This window comes from Pholcus phalangioides, unplaced genomic scaffold (genome assembly GCF_987345545.1).
Source record: "Pholcus phalangioides strain wild (caught in Gottingen) unplaced genomic scaffold, Ppha-v1.0 ptg000011l_1, whole genome shotgun sequence".
In the NCBI taxonomy this organism is placed as follows: domain Eukaryota; kingdom Metazoa; phylum Arthropoda; class Arachnida; order Araneae; family Pholcidae; genus Pholcus; species Pholcus phalangioides.
Window position 1 is genome coordinate 3086524 of NW_028301604.1, and position 22913 is coordinate 3109436.

The 22913-nt window shown below is 33.9% G+C and overlaps 1 protein-coding gene across 1 annotated transcript; it reads right to left on the reverse strand.

Annotated features, from left to right (window-relative positions):
- Positions 1-4837: 4837 nt before the first annotated feature.
- Positions 4838-21897, reverse strand: LOC149079950 (trypsin-1-like). The gene is made up of 7 exons (XM_089238848.1): positions 21613-21897; positions 17427-17680; positions 16651-16757; positions 16033-16129; positions 10392-10581; positions 6124-6266; positions 4838-5040 (listed from the first exon to the last, which is right to left on the reverse strand). Exons 1-7 carry the CDS (start codon positions 21677-21679, stop codon positions 4840-4842), a joined length of 1059 nt encoding a protein of 352 aa, XP_089094974.1. The 5' UTR covers positions 21680-21897; the 3' UTR covers positions 4838-4839.
- Positions 21898-22913: the final 1016 nt, after the last annotated feature.

The following is a 22913-nucleotide window of genomic DNA, read 5'->3' on the forward strand; positions in this document are numbered from 1 at the left end:
TTATTTCTTTAATAAATATCAGACCATTTCCTTTAGGTAAGAAACAAAAAAAATTAGGTTATTAACTCGATTTAGAGAGGCATAAAAGCAATCATCATAGAACTATAAAAGATTGAGTGATCAAAAATAGCACCGACAACATCGCATAGATATACATATATATATATATATGTGTGTGTGTGTGTGTATACGTGTGTCTGAGCAATGAATGTAAAGTTAAAAATTGTAAGTAATAGAACAATGACGGAGAAGCGAACATTCAGGGAACCGACGCAATTTCTTATGTTAATTTCCGTTTTGCGTCGTAGTTCAGATGAATCTCTGCACTTGCATCCATCAGAATACGACAATTTCCGTTTCATTTGGACCGGAAGCAGCGGAAAGACGTGGAAATTGAATTTTGTCGTGATTTTACACATAAATCCTACAAGAAATATCAATGGGAATTCGCTTTGCTCAAGCGAGGAATAGAAAAATGTTAGGTAAGCAAATTATCGTCCAAATACATCTGATTTTCAGATACAGATTTAGGTATAATTTCATACTATGTACTAAGTATAAAGTTGAATTTAATTTATTTTGTGGCACATGTGACTTTAAGCCCCAAAACTTACTTATGTTATCTCCTTTATGACTACCGGCCAAAAATCAGATAAAAATTTTAATTTGATTCAAACAGGAACAAATACCTCAATTTCAATGAAAGATATGCTATCCTTTGGATTCTCTTATATCTGATGATGAAATTTCCCCTAATTAATTAGCTTGATATTTTAGAAGAGACTGATTGAATTTTATGAGATTCATAAAATCAACTTTTTTTCATATAAGAATATCATATTGTTTACTGATACCACAACAGTCGATAAAATTTAAAATCCCTTCGACATTAATACATGAATGGTAGATACTGTATCTGCTAGATCAGCGTATGTTCGTGTCAGTATGGCATTAATCATATTTCATAATGTTATTTGCACACAAAAACCTCAAAAGCAAAACAGGACTCTATATAGGTCTGTCATATTACATAAAGTGTTAGAGCAAAAATATGTCCAATTTCGTAAAACAAAAAATACCGTTTGAAATGATTAATATTAAGATAAGTAAGATAACATGTATATTTTTAATTTATGAAAATGCAAGTATTTTGTAATAACCAGTATAACTGCGAGAAGATATATTAAGTTTTTTCATCGGAGGAAGTAGCATAATTAACATTACTATTGGCCAAATGCCCAACATTTCCTGAACATTTGGAAAAGAATTTAAGACTATCCGTTCCACATGGGCGCAACCACATATAAGTAGAGCATGACCTCTTCTGTAGGGTAGTGCGAGTATTTTTTTTTACAGTGCTTCACTCCCAACTTTTGTCATAGAACGTAACATTACTTGTAAAATTTTACTAAAACAAAAAATAAAATCGGTAGGGAAAAATTTTCCGTACACTGCTCAACATTCTAGGATACATAGCTTCTCATTTCATAGGTTTAATATTTTAACATTTCGGAGATTTTTCATCTCTACATTTTATTGATCATATATTTAATTATCGCTTAAAGATCATAAATATGAAATTTGAAATCGATAGCAGATTTACGTTTTGAAGAAATCACATCTTCAATATAATAAATACACACACAGGGTAACTCAAAATAAATTTAATTTTTAACATCTTATTGGATTTCTGTACTTAGAAAATAATGTATTAGTAATAATATTTATATAATATTTTTTAAACTTATTCCTGTTCATTTTCTATTGTCTTAATGGATTATTTGTGAATGAAAAAGGTCAAATGGGTGCGAGTTCCAAATTGGAGCTATTCCCATACACGAGGAGATTAGTTTGGTTCACCACAGCAAACTCAATTCATTACAGCAAACTCAATTTGTAACTATAATCATCAGATTTCGTTGAATAGACTTGCATTTTCCCATGCAGAAAAATTTGATCAAAATATTGATTCAAATATTTTAAAATATGGTTGTCCGAAATTTTATATATAGGTACATAATTTAAGTCATCTAATCGGTTGTGTTAAAAAATCCAGTTGAAAAAATCAGTTTAATTTTAATTGCATTGATCGAGCCGATTAGTTCAACTAAATATTTTAACTGCGATTAACAGTTGAGCGATTAACCGAACCGATTAATGGATTAATCGGACCAGCTTTTTCAATAACCAACTCAAAAAAAGTTTAAGGAACTCTTTTTAATTTTTCGGATTTTATTGGATTTCTATACTTAGAAAATAATGTATTAGTAATATATAATATTTTTGAACTTATTCCGTACATTTTTTATTGTCTTAACGATTGTTTGTGAGTGAAAAAGGTCAAATGTGTGTGCTCCAAATTTGAACTATTTTCATACACGAGAAGGAGATTAGTTTGGTTCGCATCTATTGTTTCAGGCATCTTCATTAGAAACTAAAACGGATTACTTAGTGCATTATCGCCATCGAAAAGGTTTTAAATGATTCAGTAGAGCGTGAGAAGCCCTTTACTTTGTTAACATTATTTTCGAGCTTGAATCTGCCTCCATTGAAAGAGAAAATATGCTACGCTAGCAGATAGTTGGATTCCACTAAATGATGTTCGAGTGCTGTAACAACCGTGAATGTATATATGAGTGTGGTAATCAGTTGAGTGAAACTAATCTTCATTTGCTGACGCAATTTCGAAGTTCAGATTACGGTTGTTTCGAAACTAACTTTCTCATCATTTTTTAATGATGCATATTGAGGAACTATCTTTCAAACAAATCAAACACAATAAAACTCAACTTTTTGAGTCTAGAAATATATTCGAATTTTTCGAAATCTATTTTCTCCAGGAGGAAAAAAATTGCACACTGATTATGCGAAGAATAATTAATTCATTTTGTATTTACTGTTGAATTCCTGTTTCATTATGACAAGCTCTGTTGATTGAAAATATTGCACATATATTTGAAATTGATTGCTTATCTTCAGAAATGAAGTGAATTGAGCGCATTAGTTTGTTCGACGAAATCATTTTGGGTCATCAAATATTTGAAATATGAAATTCATTTAGATTACAAGTGTCTAGTGCTAGTCTCCAACGAGAGTATGTGATATACATACAGTCCTTAAAAGTTTAGATAATGCACTTAGGAAAAATACAGTTAGTAAAATTGGTACCTTTTAATGAATAATACCTGAAGGATTTCTACATTTTAAGAAAAAAAAACCTCTACGAAAAAACATTTAGAATATTTATAGTATCGAAAATACAAAAAATGGCTGTCTCAAAAGTTTAGAGACAGTTCAGATTTCAAAAATTACACAGTCTTTTAATATCTAACAAATTTTTTCATTTTTTTTTCTAAAAACCTCAAACACACTATCCTCCATGGATCTAATTAAATTCTGTTGGGTTTCAACATCAAAACTGTTACATGCTTCCTCGATGGAACTCAAGTCATCAACGGTCGAATACCGTATTTAATGAATGATATTTAATTTATATACTGATAAATGTGTGCTGAACACATTTATCGTAAGTGTGCTCCTATGCATTCCTAATAGGATTCAAGTCAAGACTCGTCGATGACCAGTCTAAAACCGATATATTTTCGCGATTAAAATAACTCTTTTTGTGAGAGCAGATTATTGAATAGACACGTTATGATGTTTAAATGTCAAGTTTGGTCCACCTAAATCTTCTCCAATCAGTAGCAAATTGTTCTCGAGGATCTCCTTTAAGCATCAGAGTTTTGGCGACCAATTTTAAAAGTAAAATAAGCCTGACCCTTAGAAGCAAATGCTGCCCATACCATTACCGAAGCTCCACCTTACAATCTGCTGAAAACTTCCATCTGGAGTATGTGAGTTCCATTTTTTTGCCCCACTAAATATGATACCTACCAATATGGTAACCACTAAATATGATACCTACCAATATGGTAACCACTAAATATGATACCTACCAATATGGTAACCACTAAATATGATACCTACCAATATGGTAACCACTAAATATGATACCTACCAATATGGTAACCACTAAATATGATACCTACCAATATGGTAACCACTAAATATGATAAATAAGATATATTTCTCCATAAAACATGATTTCATGCCCATTTCAGGCTCTCTTATCCACCTCTCTTAGGTACTTCTGTGTGAAAGGTGTGATTTCCTTAACCACTTTTATGTAACAAATACAAGCTTCTCTGATCTGTCTATGAACTGTAACTGTTGAAATTTTCACTCTAGGATCTTTCATAATTTCACGCAAGGTCAGTTTTTGCGTTAAAGCCAATCTACCAACGGTTTTGTTTTCACGTAAACTTGTACTGAGTTGCCTACCACTACCAGGTTTTGGCTTTTGTGCCGATAGTGACTGAAGTCTAAAGTAGTTTATTTTCATTCCATTCACAAGCAAAAAAAAAAAAAAAAAATGAAATCAAAATTTGAGACGGTATCCGTGGCGCGGTTAAAACTCTATAGTGTCTAAACTTTGGAAACGAATTGTACTATGAAATATAATGGAAGATAATGAGAATGGGCGGATTTTTGAGTGATTCGTGAGTTTATATTTACGATAATAGGGTTATTTTATATTATGAGAAAATATGTGCGTACCTTAACAAAACGTTTCAATGAAAAAATGATTTTTCATTATTCTCCTATATACTTCAGGTATGAATACAAAGAGTTTAGCTATTGATAGGTCAAACAAACCTAGAAATGAAGAGAAAAAACCTCCGACAAAATGATAAACTGAAATACGCATGCTGAGCGTCATTGACCCGTGATTATACAGTTTCTGTAAATCTAAACTAAAAAAAACAACCATGCAACGTATCAAAATAAATAATTTTTACTATACAAATTATCGAATTCACCGAAAGACATGCACTCTTTTATCCAATTTACATAATAAGAGATTTCTGTATATACTCCGGGTCGGTTTGGTCTGGCACAGCCCATACCCCACGAAACAACACCAATGAGTTTGGATCGCCCATCTTCTGACGTTTGATAAAGAGGTCCTCCCGAGTCACCCTAGATGATGAAAAATATAAATAAATAAGCATTTTTGAAAGTTTGATAATCAGCAGCATTTTTTTTTTTATCAAATTTCAATCAGTGTTAATAAAGAAAATTAGCATTTTCAAATCGGGAGTGTTCTTATGCAATCATTAGCAGAACTTATTGATGATGGAAAATATAATACTCATGCGGAACTAATGGCATAATGAACTAATGGAACTAATGAACATACGGAGTTATGTCAGCACAATCACGGAGTATGCCAAAACAAATGACGAATTTTTCACTCCAAGTCGAATAGTAATGTAAATTGCGATTCATAGTTAAACTTTCTTAAGGGATTTTAATGCGGTGAATACTCTCACTCACACACACACGCGCGCGCGCAGAAAACCGTTTCTGGTCATATTCACACGGTTTGACCGCAACTTTACAGTATGCCAACTGTGGTTATATCGCCATACGGCAATTTCCGTACTGATGGAGTTGGGTGGGAAATGAAAGTGCCATCTATCGGTAATCACCTCAGGTTCGGTAGGTAAAGAGCTTTTTACTAATTGCACTTCATTCATATAGTTCGAAATATAGATGGCAGCACTATAACAAGCATTACGCAAAAAACAAACTTCACGTTAGATTCACAACACATACACTCACAGCATGGCCCAGGCCTTCTTCAAACACCTACTTATATCTCCCCTCATTGAGACAGCGGAGAGCCATGATCTGGTGAGGAGGAGGCCGGTAAAGAACTTGTTTTCAATGTTCTTTTGTCCGGATCGAACTCGTGTACAATGACGGTAATCCTGGTAGAAGACGATCATCTTACCACTACATCACTCAGGCGCTACACGGTTCGACTGGGACATCTTTGTTATTGATTGTGTGTGATGCGATTTATTAGTACAATTTCCTGAACAGTAATGGTTTCTTGAGAAAATATGCAAGTATTTTTTCAGGCTTTTTGCGTCAACTTCCAGTTTTGATAAAACTGGTATTAACAAACAGTCTGTTTCACTGATATGTCCTGAAAATATTGAAGAAAAATCGTTAAACTGAATCGCATGAAAGTACAAATAAAAAACTTATACTAACCTGACATGAATCTTTCTTCCCTTCTTTGTACCCAGCACAAAGCATTGTTTCCCTCACGTTCTTTCCATAGACCTTTTTGCATTCTGCGTCTGTGATTATAGGGACATCCACGACTTGTAGACGATTCGGAATCACATTACCACCTAAAAATATACTCTACACATTATTGACAATTTAAAAAAAAATTATAATCAATCATGCAAATTGTTCTGGAGTCAGATTGAGTGTTTAATGATCGGAAAATAGAGTCGGACCCCGTTATAGAGCCCTCCCCCACCTGATGTCACGCCAAACCCGCTTAACACAATAATAAGATTGATAATATTCTTTTAACCGATGTAAAGAGACGAAAATGTTTGCATACAAGTCGGGTTAGCTTTTTTCCATGTGCGTAAACTCGCATAAATACTGGGTGTTTCACGGAGGCTACCAGAAAGGAATAAAAATTCTTCGGTTTGTTATGAAATGAAAATGAAATATTAATAATGATCAAAAGAAAAGGGTAATTTAACTGTGATAGCTTCACTTCCGTGAAATAAGAATGAGAAGATTCATAAAAAATTTTCTTTCTATACGACACAAATAAAATAAATGATCCGGTGACACTTGAATGAAAATTCACCGACATACCGGTGCTTGAAATTCTCGATTTTCTTCGCTTTAATCGCGTATAAAAACATGAAAAATCAAGAATTTCAAGCACCGCTATCTCGGTGAAAAAAACCATACAAAAATGCCGCGCAATAAATTTATTTTTAGTACAATAAAGAAACGCGTAAATCTTGCTATGTAAGGGAAGATAAAAAATTGATATTTCTCTAATTATCATTTTCGGCGGTATTTATTACAGTTGAATTTTTTTATTATTCTTGCTGATGATTTTTCATATTTGATCTTCATTCAAAACAAACAGTATACAGTGATACCTCGGCTAACGAACGCCTCAGTTTAAGAATTATTGGGCTAACAAAAATATTTTTCCCGTGAGTTTACTGCCTTGGCTTACGAATATGGGTTCAGCTAACGAACATTTTTGCTGATGTGGATCATTAGAAGTATTGTCACTCGAATCCAATTAATTTATGTCCACCTCCAAAATCACTTTCTAGATGCATTTCCACTTCTCTTTCATAAAGTTTTTGAATCCTTTCCTGTAAAATAAAAGATTAAACCAACAGAAAATGCGTTAAAAAGAGGATGTCTAGGCTTAAATTCTCAGTGCACATGGTTAGAGATTTGTGACATTAAACTAAACGGTCTAGTTACACGCTCTTTCAGTATAAACTCTTGGCATCAAACTAAACAGACTAAACAGTCCGGACGTTTTAGGAGTTTATAGTTCTCCTCTGCATATATAAGCCACAGAAATAAGCTGATCAAAAATCACAAGAGGATGAGGACACCTAAGAATCCGACTGAGTTCTGTACATGGTGCAAAACAAAAATGTGTGGTCTTAGGTTTTTGTGTTTTATACAGCGTTTGTTGGATGTTTTATGAAACTTATCTTTAAATTTTGATCAGTACCTGGAACGAATTAAACGAACTTGCATGAAAACCTATGGAAAATCACGTTTCGGCTAAGATTTCGGCGTAAGAATCATCTTCGTTAGCCAAGGTATCATCACTATAATTTCTTACGTTTCGGGCATTCCTTGCGAAACACCTTGTATATGTCCGATTAAATTCAGTATACACGTCATTAATCATTGAGCACATTTATACTGTCGCTAATCTTCATTTAATCACAATAAATATGATGTCGGTGATAAAATATTTAATGAATCAACGGGACCGTTAAGATCATACATTTATGCAGTTATTCGAGTTTGAAATTTGTCTTGATGCCGCGAGCACTTACTTTTCATCATTTGTTATAACAGGATGATCATTACATATTCAAAAAGTTTATGATTTTTATCCCTCCGGGGAGAAGCTTCTGGAATTTCATTCATTCATTTACTTCAGAAACTAATGAGTTTAAAAGCCTACACGGCTACAGCTTCCTTAATTGAACTATCCAATTAATGGATAGTAGCTCTCCGTAATAAAGAGCCACTTGATGAAGTTAGAGCAAAGTCGCTCGCCATATTTTAAGAGTGAGGAGAGATATTTCTTTAATGAAGACAGATTTATATATATAAACGGTGACAAGATTACATGAGCCGTGAGCTAAGAAAACACTGGGGCCAGGAACAAATCTTTGCCCATTTTTGATAAGCTTATAGAGTTTATGCGAAAATTTCCAATGAGATCAGATTTGATGAGTGAGTATTATTTTTTTTATATCCGAATCTTTGAGGTAAACTAATGGCGAACATAATTTTTAGACAGTTCCGTATATTAATTCAGTTATCTTATCCCTTCGTTTTACTAATGCATTGTTTATACTAAATATCTTATTTTGGCGAGAGCTTTGACGCTTTGTTTCTAAATATAGTAATAAGTGAAGAATACTTATACTTCTTAAACATACTTTTGCACTCATGGTATTAGAATCAGATAATTAAATTATGAGCTGTCGCTTGATATTTTCTTTGAAGGCTCGAAGCATATTTTCCTTAAAATAGGAAGTTCAAATTAAATATGCTGTTTTAGCTTTACTGAACTCGGGCTGGGAATCGATAAAAAATTTTTATCAAAAAATTTTAATCAATTTTTTTAATCGATTAATCGCATTTTAATCGCATATTTTTTGTGACCATATAAAACTAATATAGTAGATGCTATAAAAATATAATTTATTCATTTCACTCACCTATTTGGTAGATGTAAACAAATATAAGAATAGGTTAAGAAATTAAGGTTGCTCGCTTCAAGAAATTTAATATGCTGAACATAATAATTGCCGAAATTAGTAATTTCTTCTCTTGGATCTTGTCGTTTCTTTTAAACGGTTATTTTTTGTTATTATTCAGATCTCGAAATTGCTTTCGATTATACTTTTGCTTGTTTTCTTAGAAATTCCTCTCGAATGGTACTTGTGAGGAGATGAGCTGATGAGCTTCCAAGAATACGAAAAACCACTGTTCATAGTGAAGACAATAAATTTTGGTCTTGTCATCTAAAACTCCAATCAAACTCAATTTCCAATGGAAATTATGAGTTTTGATTGAAACAAATTTGATCGAAAATTGATTCAAATGTTTTTAATATAACCACTTATCCAAAATGTTCTGTGTAGAATATGATTTATAAGACATCTACAGTATAATCGATTTTTTCAAATAAATCAAGTTAATTCAAAAAGTTTTAATAAAAGTTTTAATCAAATTTTAATCGAATTGATCGAATCGATTAACTCAACTAAAACTTTTAACTGCGATTAACAATTGATCGATTAATCAATTAATCGGGCCAGCCCTATTTTTAATCCATACATAAGTCACCGGTGACCGAAGATCACATGTGAAATCACTATGCAGAGTCGTGACGAGCCCAAAAACCCTAACACGAAAGATATGTTTTTCCCTCACCTATCTGTCGATGTAAATGAGTAAAAATTTTTATTAATTTTAAAGACCTATACTTGTGTGTGCATTCATTTTTTGGAATTCTCAAGATGTTTTTGCATTTTTGATATTCAAAAAATGTATTAAAAACATGAATGTCAGCAAATCTTTATTTTTCAATTTCTTTTCTAATTTGTTCAAATTTTTCTCAGCCAAGGTGATGCAAGGTATAATGATTTTCACGTATAATTTTTTCCTTAATTTTATGAGATAAATCATGCTTTTCCCTGAAAACGTTCCCCTGGAAACCATCTTAAAAACCACCTGAAAGTTTAATTTCAAGTGCTGCCCTCTGATAAAAGCCCCCAAAGTTCATATTTAATACATTTATAACTCAAAACTTTTACACAACCCTTTAAGTCAGGGCTTAACTCCCTAAATTCAAAAGAAAAAAAATCTACTGTAAGAAAAAGCTACCTACACATTTTTGCATGCCGGGTCTGAAAGGGCTATTCATGTTGCATACGCATTTAATTTTGTAAAGAGATAAATAATACATGAACGTTTCGTAATAAAAGTATTTAACGATTAGAATTTTATACGGGGAAAACACTGTGCGCCATCTAGGGTTATTGTAGTATAGTCTGACGAATTGCGTTTCTACCGACATCGAGCAGATTTAAGAACCAGTTTGTAAAGAAAAATTTATTAGACCCACAGCCAGCCATGGAACTGTCTATCAACAAGAAACGGTACTTCTGTGGTGGAGCTATCAAGTATTAGAATAATATTTGACACTTCTATGTGAATATGCTTACCTTCTTTAAGTGTTCCCCAACCAGAGACAGTCGCGAAACCAGTTGCTTTTGCACCCTGTTCTGGAAGACAAATCGCTTCTTCATTAGAGTCAAAGTTATCTAAATTAAATGGAGGTTCCACTTTCATCAAAGCAATATCATTCACTATTGTGAACATGGAATAGTTTTCGTGAATGAAGACATCAATTACCTGCAATGATGGGAGAATCACATTTAAAAATAAATATTTATCTTGGGTCAGACTCGCCAGGCTACGCGATGCCGAGACGTCCAAAAACCGGTTTTTGACAGCAAAATCAACCAAAATCACCTCATCCACATTTCAAAAACAAGTTTTTTGAACAGCTCGGCGTGACGTAGTGCTGCGGGTAGACAGCCGGTTCATAAGTATCACGATAGAAAAATATCAAATTAATACCAAATTTATTTGTTCTTTCACAGAAATCCCATGTTGTTAACAAAAATATTTAAAATTGTAGAGTAGTATCTGTAAAAACAGAAGTTGCAAATCAAAAGTAACGTGATACTCATATCAACAATTGATTAATTTGAATTTTTTTCGCGTGAAATTTCTATGATATGTACTGTATTCAGTGCGATATAATAAATAATAAGTTTAATCCTTTAAGAGGTTTTCAAAATTTCCCTGATGCGCATTACAATTGCCACATTGGAAATTGTGAAACACATCGCAAGTTTTTCCACCTATTTTCAAGAATTTTTTTCGCATTGTGTGTGCGAGCTGATAACTGCTTTTCCCCCCAAACAAGAAACCACGAAAATTGACTCCACCCATGGATTTAATTTCCCTCACTATACACATATCCTATACACATATATAAATTCTAGAAAGAGAGAGAAATAATTTTTCTCGGGAAAAAATATTTCTTTATTACTTATACACTGAGAATATATTTTTTTTACTGTGCTGAAAGGTATGGAGGAAAAACAGTCTCTTTTTCTCGCTCCTTCTCCTGGGAGCAGGGGAAATGGAAAATATGTCTGACTGTACAAACAACTTCAACGCGTTTTTTGAACCCGAGATATTTCGGGGTGACTTAAATAAAAAGGAGATCAAGTTTGACGAGATATCTCGGGATTGGCGCTGAAAGGGTTGAATTATTATTCAAATACGTTTACTTTCACAATTGAGATTAAATGCAGACAATAAATCCCATTAAAATAAAGATTGTTAAGCTCTAAGGGGGGGTCAATTCATCAACTTGTGAAGTTTTATAGTTTCGTGCATTGCGATTAAAAGCAATAATTTGGGATGAGGGGCAATAACAGAGCACGGGAATGGATAGAAGGCTACGCGCATCATTTACGGCTCTTCAATTTGAAGTCCATGGCCGCGGAAGATTACTTTTCTGCGTCACTCGAGGATATTGGTAGAAGGAACCCACTAACTGTTGCACCAATAAAAATTTACGCGATGGGGGCCCTCAATATTAAATTCGACGATCCTCCCGGTATATGTTACCCGATGCATTGATTGAATTTCGGTTCCCTGGACTTCGTAACTTGAAAGCTATATATTCATGTAAATTTCTGAAGAAATATATGGATATACGTATAAATATATAACCCCTTTATGAATATATTTCCCTTTTATTACGACGTCAGCCATGACATTTACGTTGTCGGGGCGAAAAGTTGAATAATATTCAGAAACTGTGGTTATATACTTCTTATTTTTTTGGGAAATGTTAATGCTCCATTTTTTTTTCTCATCTTGAAAAGTAATATAAAATCGTCTTGCAAACGGTTGCTTAAAATGATCTACAATAAAAAAGTAACATTTGATCAAACTGAAAACAAATATGAATTTTATTTAACTGCAATATTTAACTGCTTCACAGCAATATTTTCTTTACAAAGGGTATTTTTCATCTAAACTAGACTTTCGTTTCTCTTATGTATATTCTATATTTTGTGTGCTTCATTTCTTTATATTGAATGACAAGATCCATGCACATTTATTCTTATCTAATAACATAGTTAATGACATTATGTGGGTTATAAGAGGCCGTCACCCCCCCCCCCCCATTTAAATCGTATAGTGGAGCCTCCCATAACGGAGACTTCTCTGATATCCGGTTCCCTGGAGTAAGGCATTAATGTATTTCACTCCTACTTAGCGGACACTCGATAGCGTACAGTAAAAGCAATGAAATAAAAAAATTTTTCCAAGCTCCAATTTATAAAATTTTTAGTCATAATCCGGGAATTTATCATATTCAAGATTATGCTTAATTTCAAGCTCGTATTTCTAAATATGATAAATCGTCAATTAATTACTTGATTAACTGAGCATAACTATGGTCCAGGATGGTGAATTCGAATGGTAATGTTGGTTTTGCTTGCACATGATGATACGCGTGAAGAAAGCCAACATTACAAAACACTGATAATGTTGTTATGAAGGTTTTTATTGTTTTGTTGCAAAATATGTGTAGTTCACGTATTATGTGCGAGTAATAATAATTAATTGGTTAAGTGAAAAGAAAAAGGTTACAAATTTTTCCATGCTTATTCCTTTCCAACTTTTTTGGGGAATTCTGCATAAACGCCGCTAAAAATTTGGTGAAATTTAAGCGAACTTTCTTTATCGAGACGATTGGTAATTATGCATCAAAACACGGTGCATCACTTTTATACACAGTAACATATACATTTTAACATTGAAATGTATAGGAACCAATTGCGACCGAAGACAAATGTCTTAATTAATGTGAAACGAGGTTCCACTGTATATCGTACTTCCCTATCAGCGGATAAAATTTTTGATTCCATGAATGTCCATTATCGAGAGGCTCTACTGTAGCTTATTGGTGCGCTGAATATAGGTATATTGCTTATTTACGGTAGCAAAGGTAACTGTTGCATATTGTCCGTACGTCTTTAGTATTTAATACAGTTTCTTAGTATCACTACCGAGTGCATACATTGAATGTTGGAATAATTGATGCTAGCGAGCTATTGTGTTTCCGAATGGTAGAAATGTCAACTGTTGCGACGCATGAAGCGAAAGCTCTAATAATAATATGAGCAGCTCGGCTCGTTTAAATAGGTATACACTGTCAGTCGTGCGAAAACCAGACTATTCAGTGTTAGGGCACACTAAGGTATCAATGGCATGAACTATCGATTTCATGACGAGATAGAAGCATTCGTGTGAATTTCTTGACTTTGATATAGACGGGGAAATGGTCAAGATGTATAAACTGACACGATACAAGTTAGGATTGGATAGGATTGGATTTTCAATTTATTGGCGCAAGGACCAATTTGGTCAAACTGCGCCAAAGCAAGACATAAAAATGAGAAAAATGTCATTCTGTCATGTCAAAAAACTAAAACATATAAAACGGAACATGGAACGTAAAACAATGACATAAATTGTAAAAACTATAATTTGTCGTATAAACCAATGGCTTTGATGAATTTAAAAATGCGAGATGCATCGCTATTGTCATTTAAAATGTCATGAAGTGAAAGATGACTATGACCAAAAGCGGTCGTAAAATGATGACGATGATGTGAACAAGTAAAAGCATGAGCAATGGTCAATGGACTTTGACAATGAAGGCACTCTGGTTGACTCTCTCGTAATAATAAATATGATTGTGTGAGGCGACTGTGTCCTATGCGCAACCGGGCAAGCAGAACTTCCTCCTTTCGGTTAGTCCTGCAGCTCGAACGCCAGTGGCCAAGTGTGGGCTTGATGGCATGAAGTTTATTATTAACTTGATTGTTCCAATGATCCTGCCAGTGGCGATGCATCACTTCCCGGAGGATTGAGAAGTGGTCACTGGCAGGTACCAAAAGGCTATTGTCAATGTTAGTTGTTGTTCGAGCTGCGTTGTCTGCTTTTTCGTTGCCCGGTATTCCTACATGACCTGGTACCCAGTAAAATTTTACTGTGGTACCATGATGAATGAGGTGATGCAGTTCATGAAAAATGGCATGAATAAATGGATGAATGTGAAAAGTAAAAGAACACAATGCTTGCAATGCGCTGAGAGAGTCGCTATAAATGATGCATCGTCGGTGGCGTTTGCGTCGTATATGACGTAGAGCCTGAAGGATTGCGTACAGCTCTGCCGAGTAAATAGAAAATATGTCGGGAAGTTTGAAAGATGTCTCCTCACAGCAGATGTAGGCACAACCGACATGCCCAGGGCTCTTAGAGCCGTCGGTATATATGGGAAAGTACCTGTTGTACCTACCCCTGTGCCTAAAGAATATCTGTCGATATATGACATCTGCTGTGGTGGCTCTAGAGTATGATGATAATGAAAGAGAGACATCTGGCAGAGACTGCTCCCATGGTGCCAGTTGCCAAGCAACTGGGGCCACACGACTGATGTCTATTTGTAGTTCTTCCACAAGTGCCCTCATACGAAGACCGTAAGATGGAACACATGAAGGGCGAGCAGCAAATAGTCTATGAAATGAGGGATTAAAAATTACACGATGAAGTGGATGATCTGGTAAAGACTTCATTTTGAAATAATATTTCAAGGAAAGTTGCTGGCGTCTTGATGTCAGTGATGGCTCGTTGCATTCGACATAGAGGCTTTCCATGGGAGAAGTTCGGAAAGCTCCAGAGCAAATGCGGAGAGCGAGATGATGAATTGGGTCGAGCACACTCAGATAACTCCGAGGTGCTGACCCGTATACAATGGAGCCGTAGTCAAGCTTTGATCTTATTAGAGCTTTATACAAGTGAATGAGTGACTTACGGTCTGCTCCCCATGATGTAGACGAGATGACCTTCAAGAGGTTCATCGGACAAGTTAGGAATTTCACAATACTTACGAACATGATCTCTGAAATACTGTAATAATGATAACATTACGGTCCTGTTGTCCTCAAAAACCCAATTAGAAAGTTTTGAGTCCAACAAAGAAATTCCATGTTTCTAAGTGTAAGGTTCACTGAGATATCTGAACTCAAAAATTGGAGAAAAGTTGGGAAAGAATAGCATAAACTAACGGACACAACGCTCCTTTCCTTGGCTTATGCTGTTCTTTCAGAAGTTTTCTCCGATTTTCGAATCCAAATACCTCAGCAGATATTGCACTTGGAAACATGGAAATAATTTTTGCCTCAAGAGAGACAGGGACACAACTTTCTAACTGGAAGTTAGAAGGCAGGAGGAGAGTATAAAAATATATCGATTTTTTATTTTATGACTTTTTATTTCACTCTCGAAAGTGGTACAGAATGACTGTGGAACACATGTTGATCATTTTTAAAGTTAAAACCATACTTCTACGGTAACAGGTGATGAGATAAGGCCGAATTAGGACATACAGGAAACCCAGTATATAGAATATTTTGCAATTCCCCAGGTGCACGAGATAAATGGTTGGCAATTCAACCATTCCTTGAACATTCGACATTTCCAATGGTGATTCTATCTCATTTCACTCATTTTATACCGGTAAACGATATAAAATATTGTGAAATACTTTTTTATTCAAGTTCAGTTTCAGGAAAATTAAAAAAATATAAATTTCTCTAAAACGTGTTTACGAAATTTTTATGTGTGAAATAGAGTGGGAGTGAAAATAGATATATGTAATGAAAATATTTTTTTGTATTTTTGGTGAGAAAGGGGAATTATACTTACTTTGTGGTGAGATTGATTGCTTGCTCTTGATCGTATTTTATTCTCTTCGCGAAGCAACGTTGCACCAGAGACAATACGGTAATCTTCTATATCAGCTCTTTCACGGAAAATTAATGTCCATTAATGTCGTCATTTAGATTTCCAAGCCCATAGAGCACACATATAATATTTATATATTAAAATATAATACGCATTATATAAGAAAATTTTATAGAACGATTTCTAATATACTAAACAGAACATTTCAACACTAAATTCAACAACAAAAAAATTCTAAAAGTTGGTTGCGCAAATAATAGAATACGCGATAACTTTTCAATAAAGAAAATGACTTTTCATCACAATAATGGCAGCACGTCATTTGTATGACAATTGCATGATCTTGAAGATCTATCAGCATATTTTTAAAGGAATAATGGAAACAGGTAAATTTCATGAACAATGCTATGGTTTTGGTTCAAAATCCATACAGAAATTGTTACGTATTCGATGAACCGAGAGGTTCGTGAAAACAAAAACAAAAAATCAATCGATATAAACAAGGATAGTTTTTCGAAATACGGGGGGAAAATGTTAATGAAGATTCCAAACAAAAGATAAAATACTAAACTTGCTTACAAAGAAACACAATGCGCTGCTGTTACCAGCCAGTCTTTGCTGATTATGCTTCCACCACAAATGTGATATATCCCATTGTTTTTCTTGAAACGACGTTGTATGGAGAGCTAAAAAAGTTTCAAAGTGATATCTGAATATACAGGGTGATTCTAAATTCATGGGACAAACTTTAGGAGATTATATAACACACCTAAACAAGCATTTTTGGTCATCGAATGTGCTGTCGAATCTCAATAGCAAAGGCAGTAACAGGTGCTTTTAGAGAGTGCACAACAGCATTTCACCAGAAATAAATATACTTTTCCGACGGATTTGCTGCGATGAGTGCTATCAACCATTTGAGGGTGCATATGCACCTTCGGATGGGATTGTAGCTTATTTTTTATTGGTGCAAAGACCATCAAGGTTATGCTGTGACAAACAATGATCATGTGATATAATGACTTGTGGTGGAATGTATGTTGCCTAGGTTTCACCACTAGAAGGCTCACCACATCACAATACCCTGCACCCTCGAATAGTTGATTGCACTTATTGCAGCAAATCCGTCAGAAAAATATACTTATTTTTGGTGAAGTGCTGTGTTGTGCACTCTCTAAAAACACCCTCTACCGCCTTGCCATTGCGACCGTACATTCTATGATCGGTAAATGCTTGTTTGGGAGTCTTATATCACCTCTTAAACTTTTTACTATGAATTTAGGATCACATTGTAGAATTTTTTTTATACTTCTTTCTGTGTCAAATTTATTTTTTTTTCTATCAAAAATTTTCACCTGCCAAGGTACTTCTCCGTCATATACGTCTCTTCCTCCAACTATCCTGTGTTGTTCAGTTTTGCGTTTTGTATTACCACCTCCACAAGTGGAAGGAAATATAGATTGTGATTGAGATAGATCTGGCACATCATCATCCATCCACATCCACGAGAACTCATCGTCTTGAAAACCTCCTTGATTGGGAACATTATTTCGCAAGAGTGCATCGTAAGGATTCGGTAATTTTGGATAACCCGGAACGTGCAGATAAGCTAGAAATATACGAATCAATACACAGAAACTAGTTTAAAATTTTCCCTTGACCGGCTAATCAATGACTTTAATAATTAATGAAGCAGCGTGAAACACTCTTCGGTTAAGATAAATCGAATTTATGCATCTATCACTACACAATATATCGTTCTTTTCATTTAGTTTTAAATTTCTTGAAAAAAGTTTCAGAAATTCATAAATGAAATCATATTTTTAGGAAAATTGAATTGCAGAATCCCGACAAAAATCAAGGAAATTGCATTAATGGTTGTAAATTGAACTAAAATTAGATACAAACAAGACTAATTCGCATGTCTGTGGAGAGTGGATGCAAATTAAATCAAAACACATTCTCTAAAAAAATCGAAAAGATTTCGTCAAATGGAATTTTTGATATTAATTCATGTGGCGAATTAGGATACTACTTTTCATTTAATATGGATAAAACCTTTTCTTTGATTTATATGAAATATTGATGTAAAATTCAATTGAAAACAATGAGATGGTTTTCCATGTTCCAAATTTTATTATTTTTCAAGAAAATTTTTTGAAGAAATTAGTGGAGAAACAATAATTCATCAATATGCCATTTAGGGAGTTCTTAGCTATTATGTTCTGAATAATAAATTGTGTTACGCTCAAAACATTGTGTATAAAACAGTGAATAGGATTCGCTCATATTCCCATCTAGACGCAATATCCCGTTCGTATCCAGTGTGGGATAGCGTAGAGTAGCTTTGCAAAATAGCTTTGACAAGTTGCAACAGATGTCAAAAGTTTCAACTTAGTGATGCAGTATGTGAAAGCATTTGCGTGCAGGAAATTAATGTGCTTATCTTGGGACTCTGCATTAGGATGAATATGTAAAGAACAATTCACTCAAGCTCCTGTTTAGAGGTTGGGCTGTTGGAAATTTCAAACAAATGTTTAAGGATAGATATATGCTCGTGTGCGATCATAATCATTCTACTTTTAGCTTGGTGCTAATGGGTTGCATTATTTAGAGATAATTGGCTTTCGTAATAAAATTATTGGGTCTCTCTCACTCATATAATTTGAGCGGATTATCCGCTTATCTAGTCATACAAAATACAATGAAATAACTGCATTAGATGCGTTTAATTTGTACTTTAATCCAAAATAATGCATGTATAGCATTTAACATGTAAGTTTCTACTGAGAATGCAGTTTATACACGTTATGTGCAAACAAAATAGAAAAAAATTGATTAACAGAAATATTAAATATATTCAATATCCACTCAAAGAATTTTATTTTGTGTTTGAAGATCAGACTGAAAGTTAAGATTCAGTTAAGTGGTTTTATCCAATAAAGTAATATCCACATATTCGATTTTCCATTGGAATCTAAGATAGGACTAAAAAAATTATTTAATCAACCGGTTCATTCTCTAATCCTGGCTCTTTTGGCATAGATTTGATTATACCACGAGTTTCGCAAAATGATTATTTGAGCGTGAAATATATGAAACAAAAACATTTTACATATTTTCTGTTTAGAATGAATATAAATAAAAATATTATTGACCAAATTAAAATAATTAACGATGAACAATCAAGATATAAGTTTATTTACGTGATTCTCTCTCTAGGTTTCTGAGACACGTAATATTTTTATAAATTAAATTTCCTATAAGTACGGATGTTTCAGTATTATACTTCCGAATATGTGGTTTGAATTGAAGATTGCGTGGTGAATATCCCCTAAAGATCATGAAATGGCCATCGTGAGGATAAATGAACATTGTTTTCTAAAATCATTAAGCTTTATTGACAAGGTTGCACAGTACTTACCGATTGGATGACCTAATCCTGACATAATGGTCTAATTTTATCGAGTTTTTTTATAATAGAAAACACAAACTTGCCGTTTTGCTCCGAAACTAAAAATAGAGTGAAATCTCGATATAACAATATTCTGTGGACTAACGAAAAATATCGTAGAGATGGATTATTGTTATATCGAGGTATAGCAGCAACATTTCACATACCAACAAAGTTATGCTATTGATGACATCTCTTCTGAATCTGTGTTATTAGTATCATAAGAATATTGCACTTATCAGCATTTTTTTGCTGCACAAAAATTATAAATAATTAGTTCATTAACAAAAATTCAGTCCTGTAACGTATTTTACGGTTATAAACTTTCATGTCTTCCACAAAAAAGTATTAAAACGTAGCAACAGTAGTAAATTCATTAATAAATTTTGAGTGACAGGTGATTAAAATGCCATCGGAAGAACAAAAAGAGTTTGCATCCCACCTGTGAGGGCCACGAAAAATTTTCACTTGTATTCATTTTACTAGCGAATAACCTTTAGGGCCCCCAATCAAGCACCCGGGACTCGATTCGCATATTTTTAGTGGGGCCCCAGACTGGATTTATCTCGCGCTTCCCGCTGTTGCAAATTTTAGTGTTAAATAAAAAAATTCATCCAGGGCTCCACGAAATGAAACCTGTCAACTTCCCCATGAAGGTATCCACCCAGTGCCTCGCCTTAGGTACCCGGACCCTGTGCGCTGGAAGCATTGGTGACATATACATATGCATAACTCTCGGTACATACACATGACAAACGGTTCCCGTTATACTCGGGAGTTGAATGAAAACTTGATCCGAAATCGTAACCAATTTCCGTTGCGTAGAAACGGGCACATTTCGAATTTGTGTGATTTGATATTATAGAGTAGATAAGAACTAAAGATTGACTTCACCAAATAATATTTACGCGATATAATTATTTATTGTTATCATTATACAGGCTGTCCTGTAAGTGCTAGCACGGCCTTTATCTCATCAATCGTCCGTCGTAGAGATACGATTCTAATTTAAAAAATGCTCAACAGGCGTTCAAAAATTGCACTGTACCAGTTTTGAGAATGAAAATGCAGTGTGTAACAAAATAAAAAATCTGCGAAAAAAACCATTTGACCGGCATTTAACGCTGTTCTTTCCCAATTTCCTCCATTTTCCGAATTCGAATATCTCTGTGAATATAGTTAGACCACAGGAGGACCGTATAAAAATTCAGATTTTTTATTTTGTTACACACTGTAGGCCGTGCTAGCACTTACAGGACACCCTGTATACGTATACAGTACATATTTTTACTTTAATTCATTACACTGCTCAGAACCGATTTTGTTCTCAAATATTTTTCAGTGATTTTGGGGCGCTGATTTAGTCTAACATTGGTTCTTTTCAGATTGGTTCTAGTTTCTGAGAAAAAGTGAAAGTTAAATTTCAATGGTAATACGTGACCGTAATGGTAATACATGAGCAGAATTCAAATATCATTAAAACTGTGCATTATATATATAAATAAATACAGTAAATCATTGGCAAAGAAGTTTCAGTGATTTTAGGGTGATTTCGAGGCGCTAACTCCGAATTTGGCATTGTTTTTATGAGATCTGGCAGATCACTGCAAAGATACTTCGATGATTTTACCGTGATTTTGCCGTGCTGATTCTGAATCTGGCATTGGTTTTGTCGGTTCGGCTCTAGTTTTCGAGACAGAGTGAAAATTAAATTTCAATAGTAATATTGCAGCATACAGATTACATTCGGAGTGTGCCAAATGTAAATAAATAATAAACTTGATATCAATAATTAATTACCACTGATGTCTGATCATGATAGAATGTAATAATATATTGAATAAAGGAAAGTGAATAAAAAATTGAGAGTTAAAATTAGTGGCTACGGATTATATTGAAATGTTGGGTGTACGCATTATCTAAAAAATTAGAGCCAATTCGGCAAAACCAACTTTTCATAATATAATAGATAAAATTTTAAAACAATTCAATAAAATTTTTTGAAAAATACCGTTGTAAAGAGATTTCACTATATTGTAGTCCCAAGAGAGGAAAAAGTAAGAGTTTAAAAAAAAGAGAGAACTTACCTTTCGAAAAGATAACGACACTCGAACATAGAATGACACAAAAGACTACATTATGGCACTTTATCATATTTTAGTGGGAATGTCCTCACTTTTTGTCTATTTCTTATTGTTATTCCAACTGTTTCGATCGCCGCAACGAAACCGAATGACCATGAGAAAGAAGAAAAGCGATGGAATGTAACGGAATCACGTTAAAGTTTCTTTCTGGGACCCGGCGACCTCAATGAGTTTATTTATTGAAGAGCAAGTAAAAGAATCGAGTTCAGCAGATAAACGCATTTGTTTACTCGGTACAAAAGGAAAATCGTGGTCACTTCCTCCTCATGCGACAACTATTTCTTTTCCGGAAAACAAAAAAAAAAAAAAAAAAACCAGAAAAAAAAAATAACGCAATTTATAGGAAAAAAACAAATTGTAAGGAGCTGATGTAACCTCTAAAATTTATAACATGTATCTCGTCTTGTTGAATTAATAACAATTTTACAAGCGACGAATATTTGATTATGCTTATGAAATTCGGAACGTATATATTTGGTATCTTAAACTAACAGATCTTCAAGATGGATGTATTAGATTTCACCGAGAAAAATATAGTACTAAAGCTCTCGTCTTGATATTTGTTTTTTATATATATTATTACGTATATGGAACTTTTTTCCGTCACCCACGAAGCAACACGTGTACACATGAGTGACTGAGCGTAACACTCTTCCCTTTGCGAACGAGTTCTTGTATTCTGATAATATAAAAAAAAGTCTTTAAATAACTGTTGACACTTTCATTGGCCCGGTTTAAACATCCGACAACTCTTAGATTAAAAAGCGATATTCACTTTCATTTCGCCTAGATTATTACCTCGTGCGAGGGATAGATTTTCGAGATTTTCCCATCCGTTAATACCGGCTTTAATACACACAAGTAACAACAGTAAACGCGCGTTATGTTTCAGGGTGACTTCACAAATGCATATTCATGAGTTCTCATACAAGTAACGTTACAGAAATAGGGTGGGATAAATAATCGAGGAAGTTTTCGCATATTTAAGACAACTAAGAGGAATAATAGTACAATGCTTTTGATGCGGCTTAGCTCCGTACAATCCATTTGAAGTATCGATCAGAGAATCAAATAAACAAAATAAACTTCCCCTTGATTCTATTGATTTAGAATAGATAGTTTTCTGTTTATTTTCCGCCTTGAGATCTTTTTAATATATATTTTATTTATTTAATATTCTTTGAAACTCATTATAGTAATAAAAAAATGTACAAAAATGGTACAACACATATTAAAAATGCATG

Bases quoted from the DNA above. Each gene is read 5' to 3' on its own strand.
- LOC149079950 (XM_089238848.1), bottom strand. From the start codon at position 21,679: ATGATAAAGTGCCATAATGTAGTCTTTTGTGTCATTCTATGTTCGAGT. The intron at 17,681-21,612 runs GTAAGTTCTCTC...GTATATTTCTAG, and splicing joins TGTCGTTATCTTTTCGAAAG to CTTATCTGCACGTTCCGGGT. The intron at 6,267-10,391 runs GTAAGCATATTC...GTATATTTTTAG, and splicing joins TTGGGGAACACTTAAAGAAG to GTGGTAATGTGATTCCGAAT.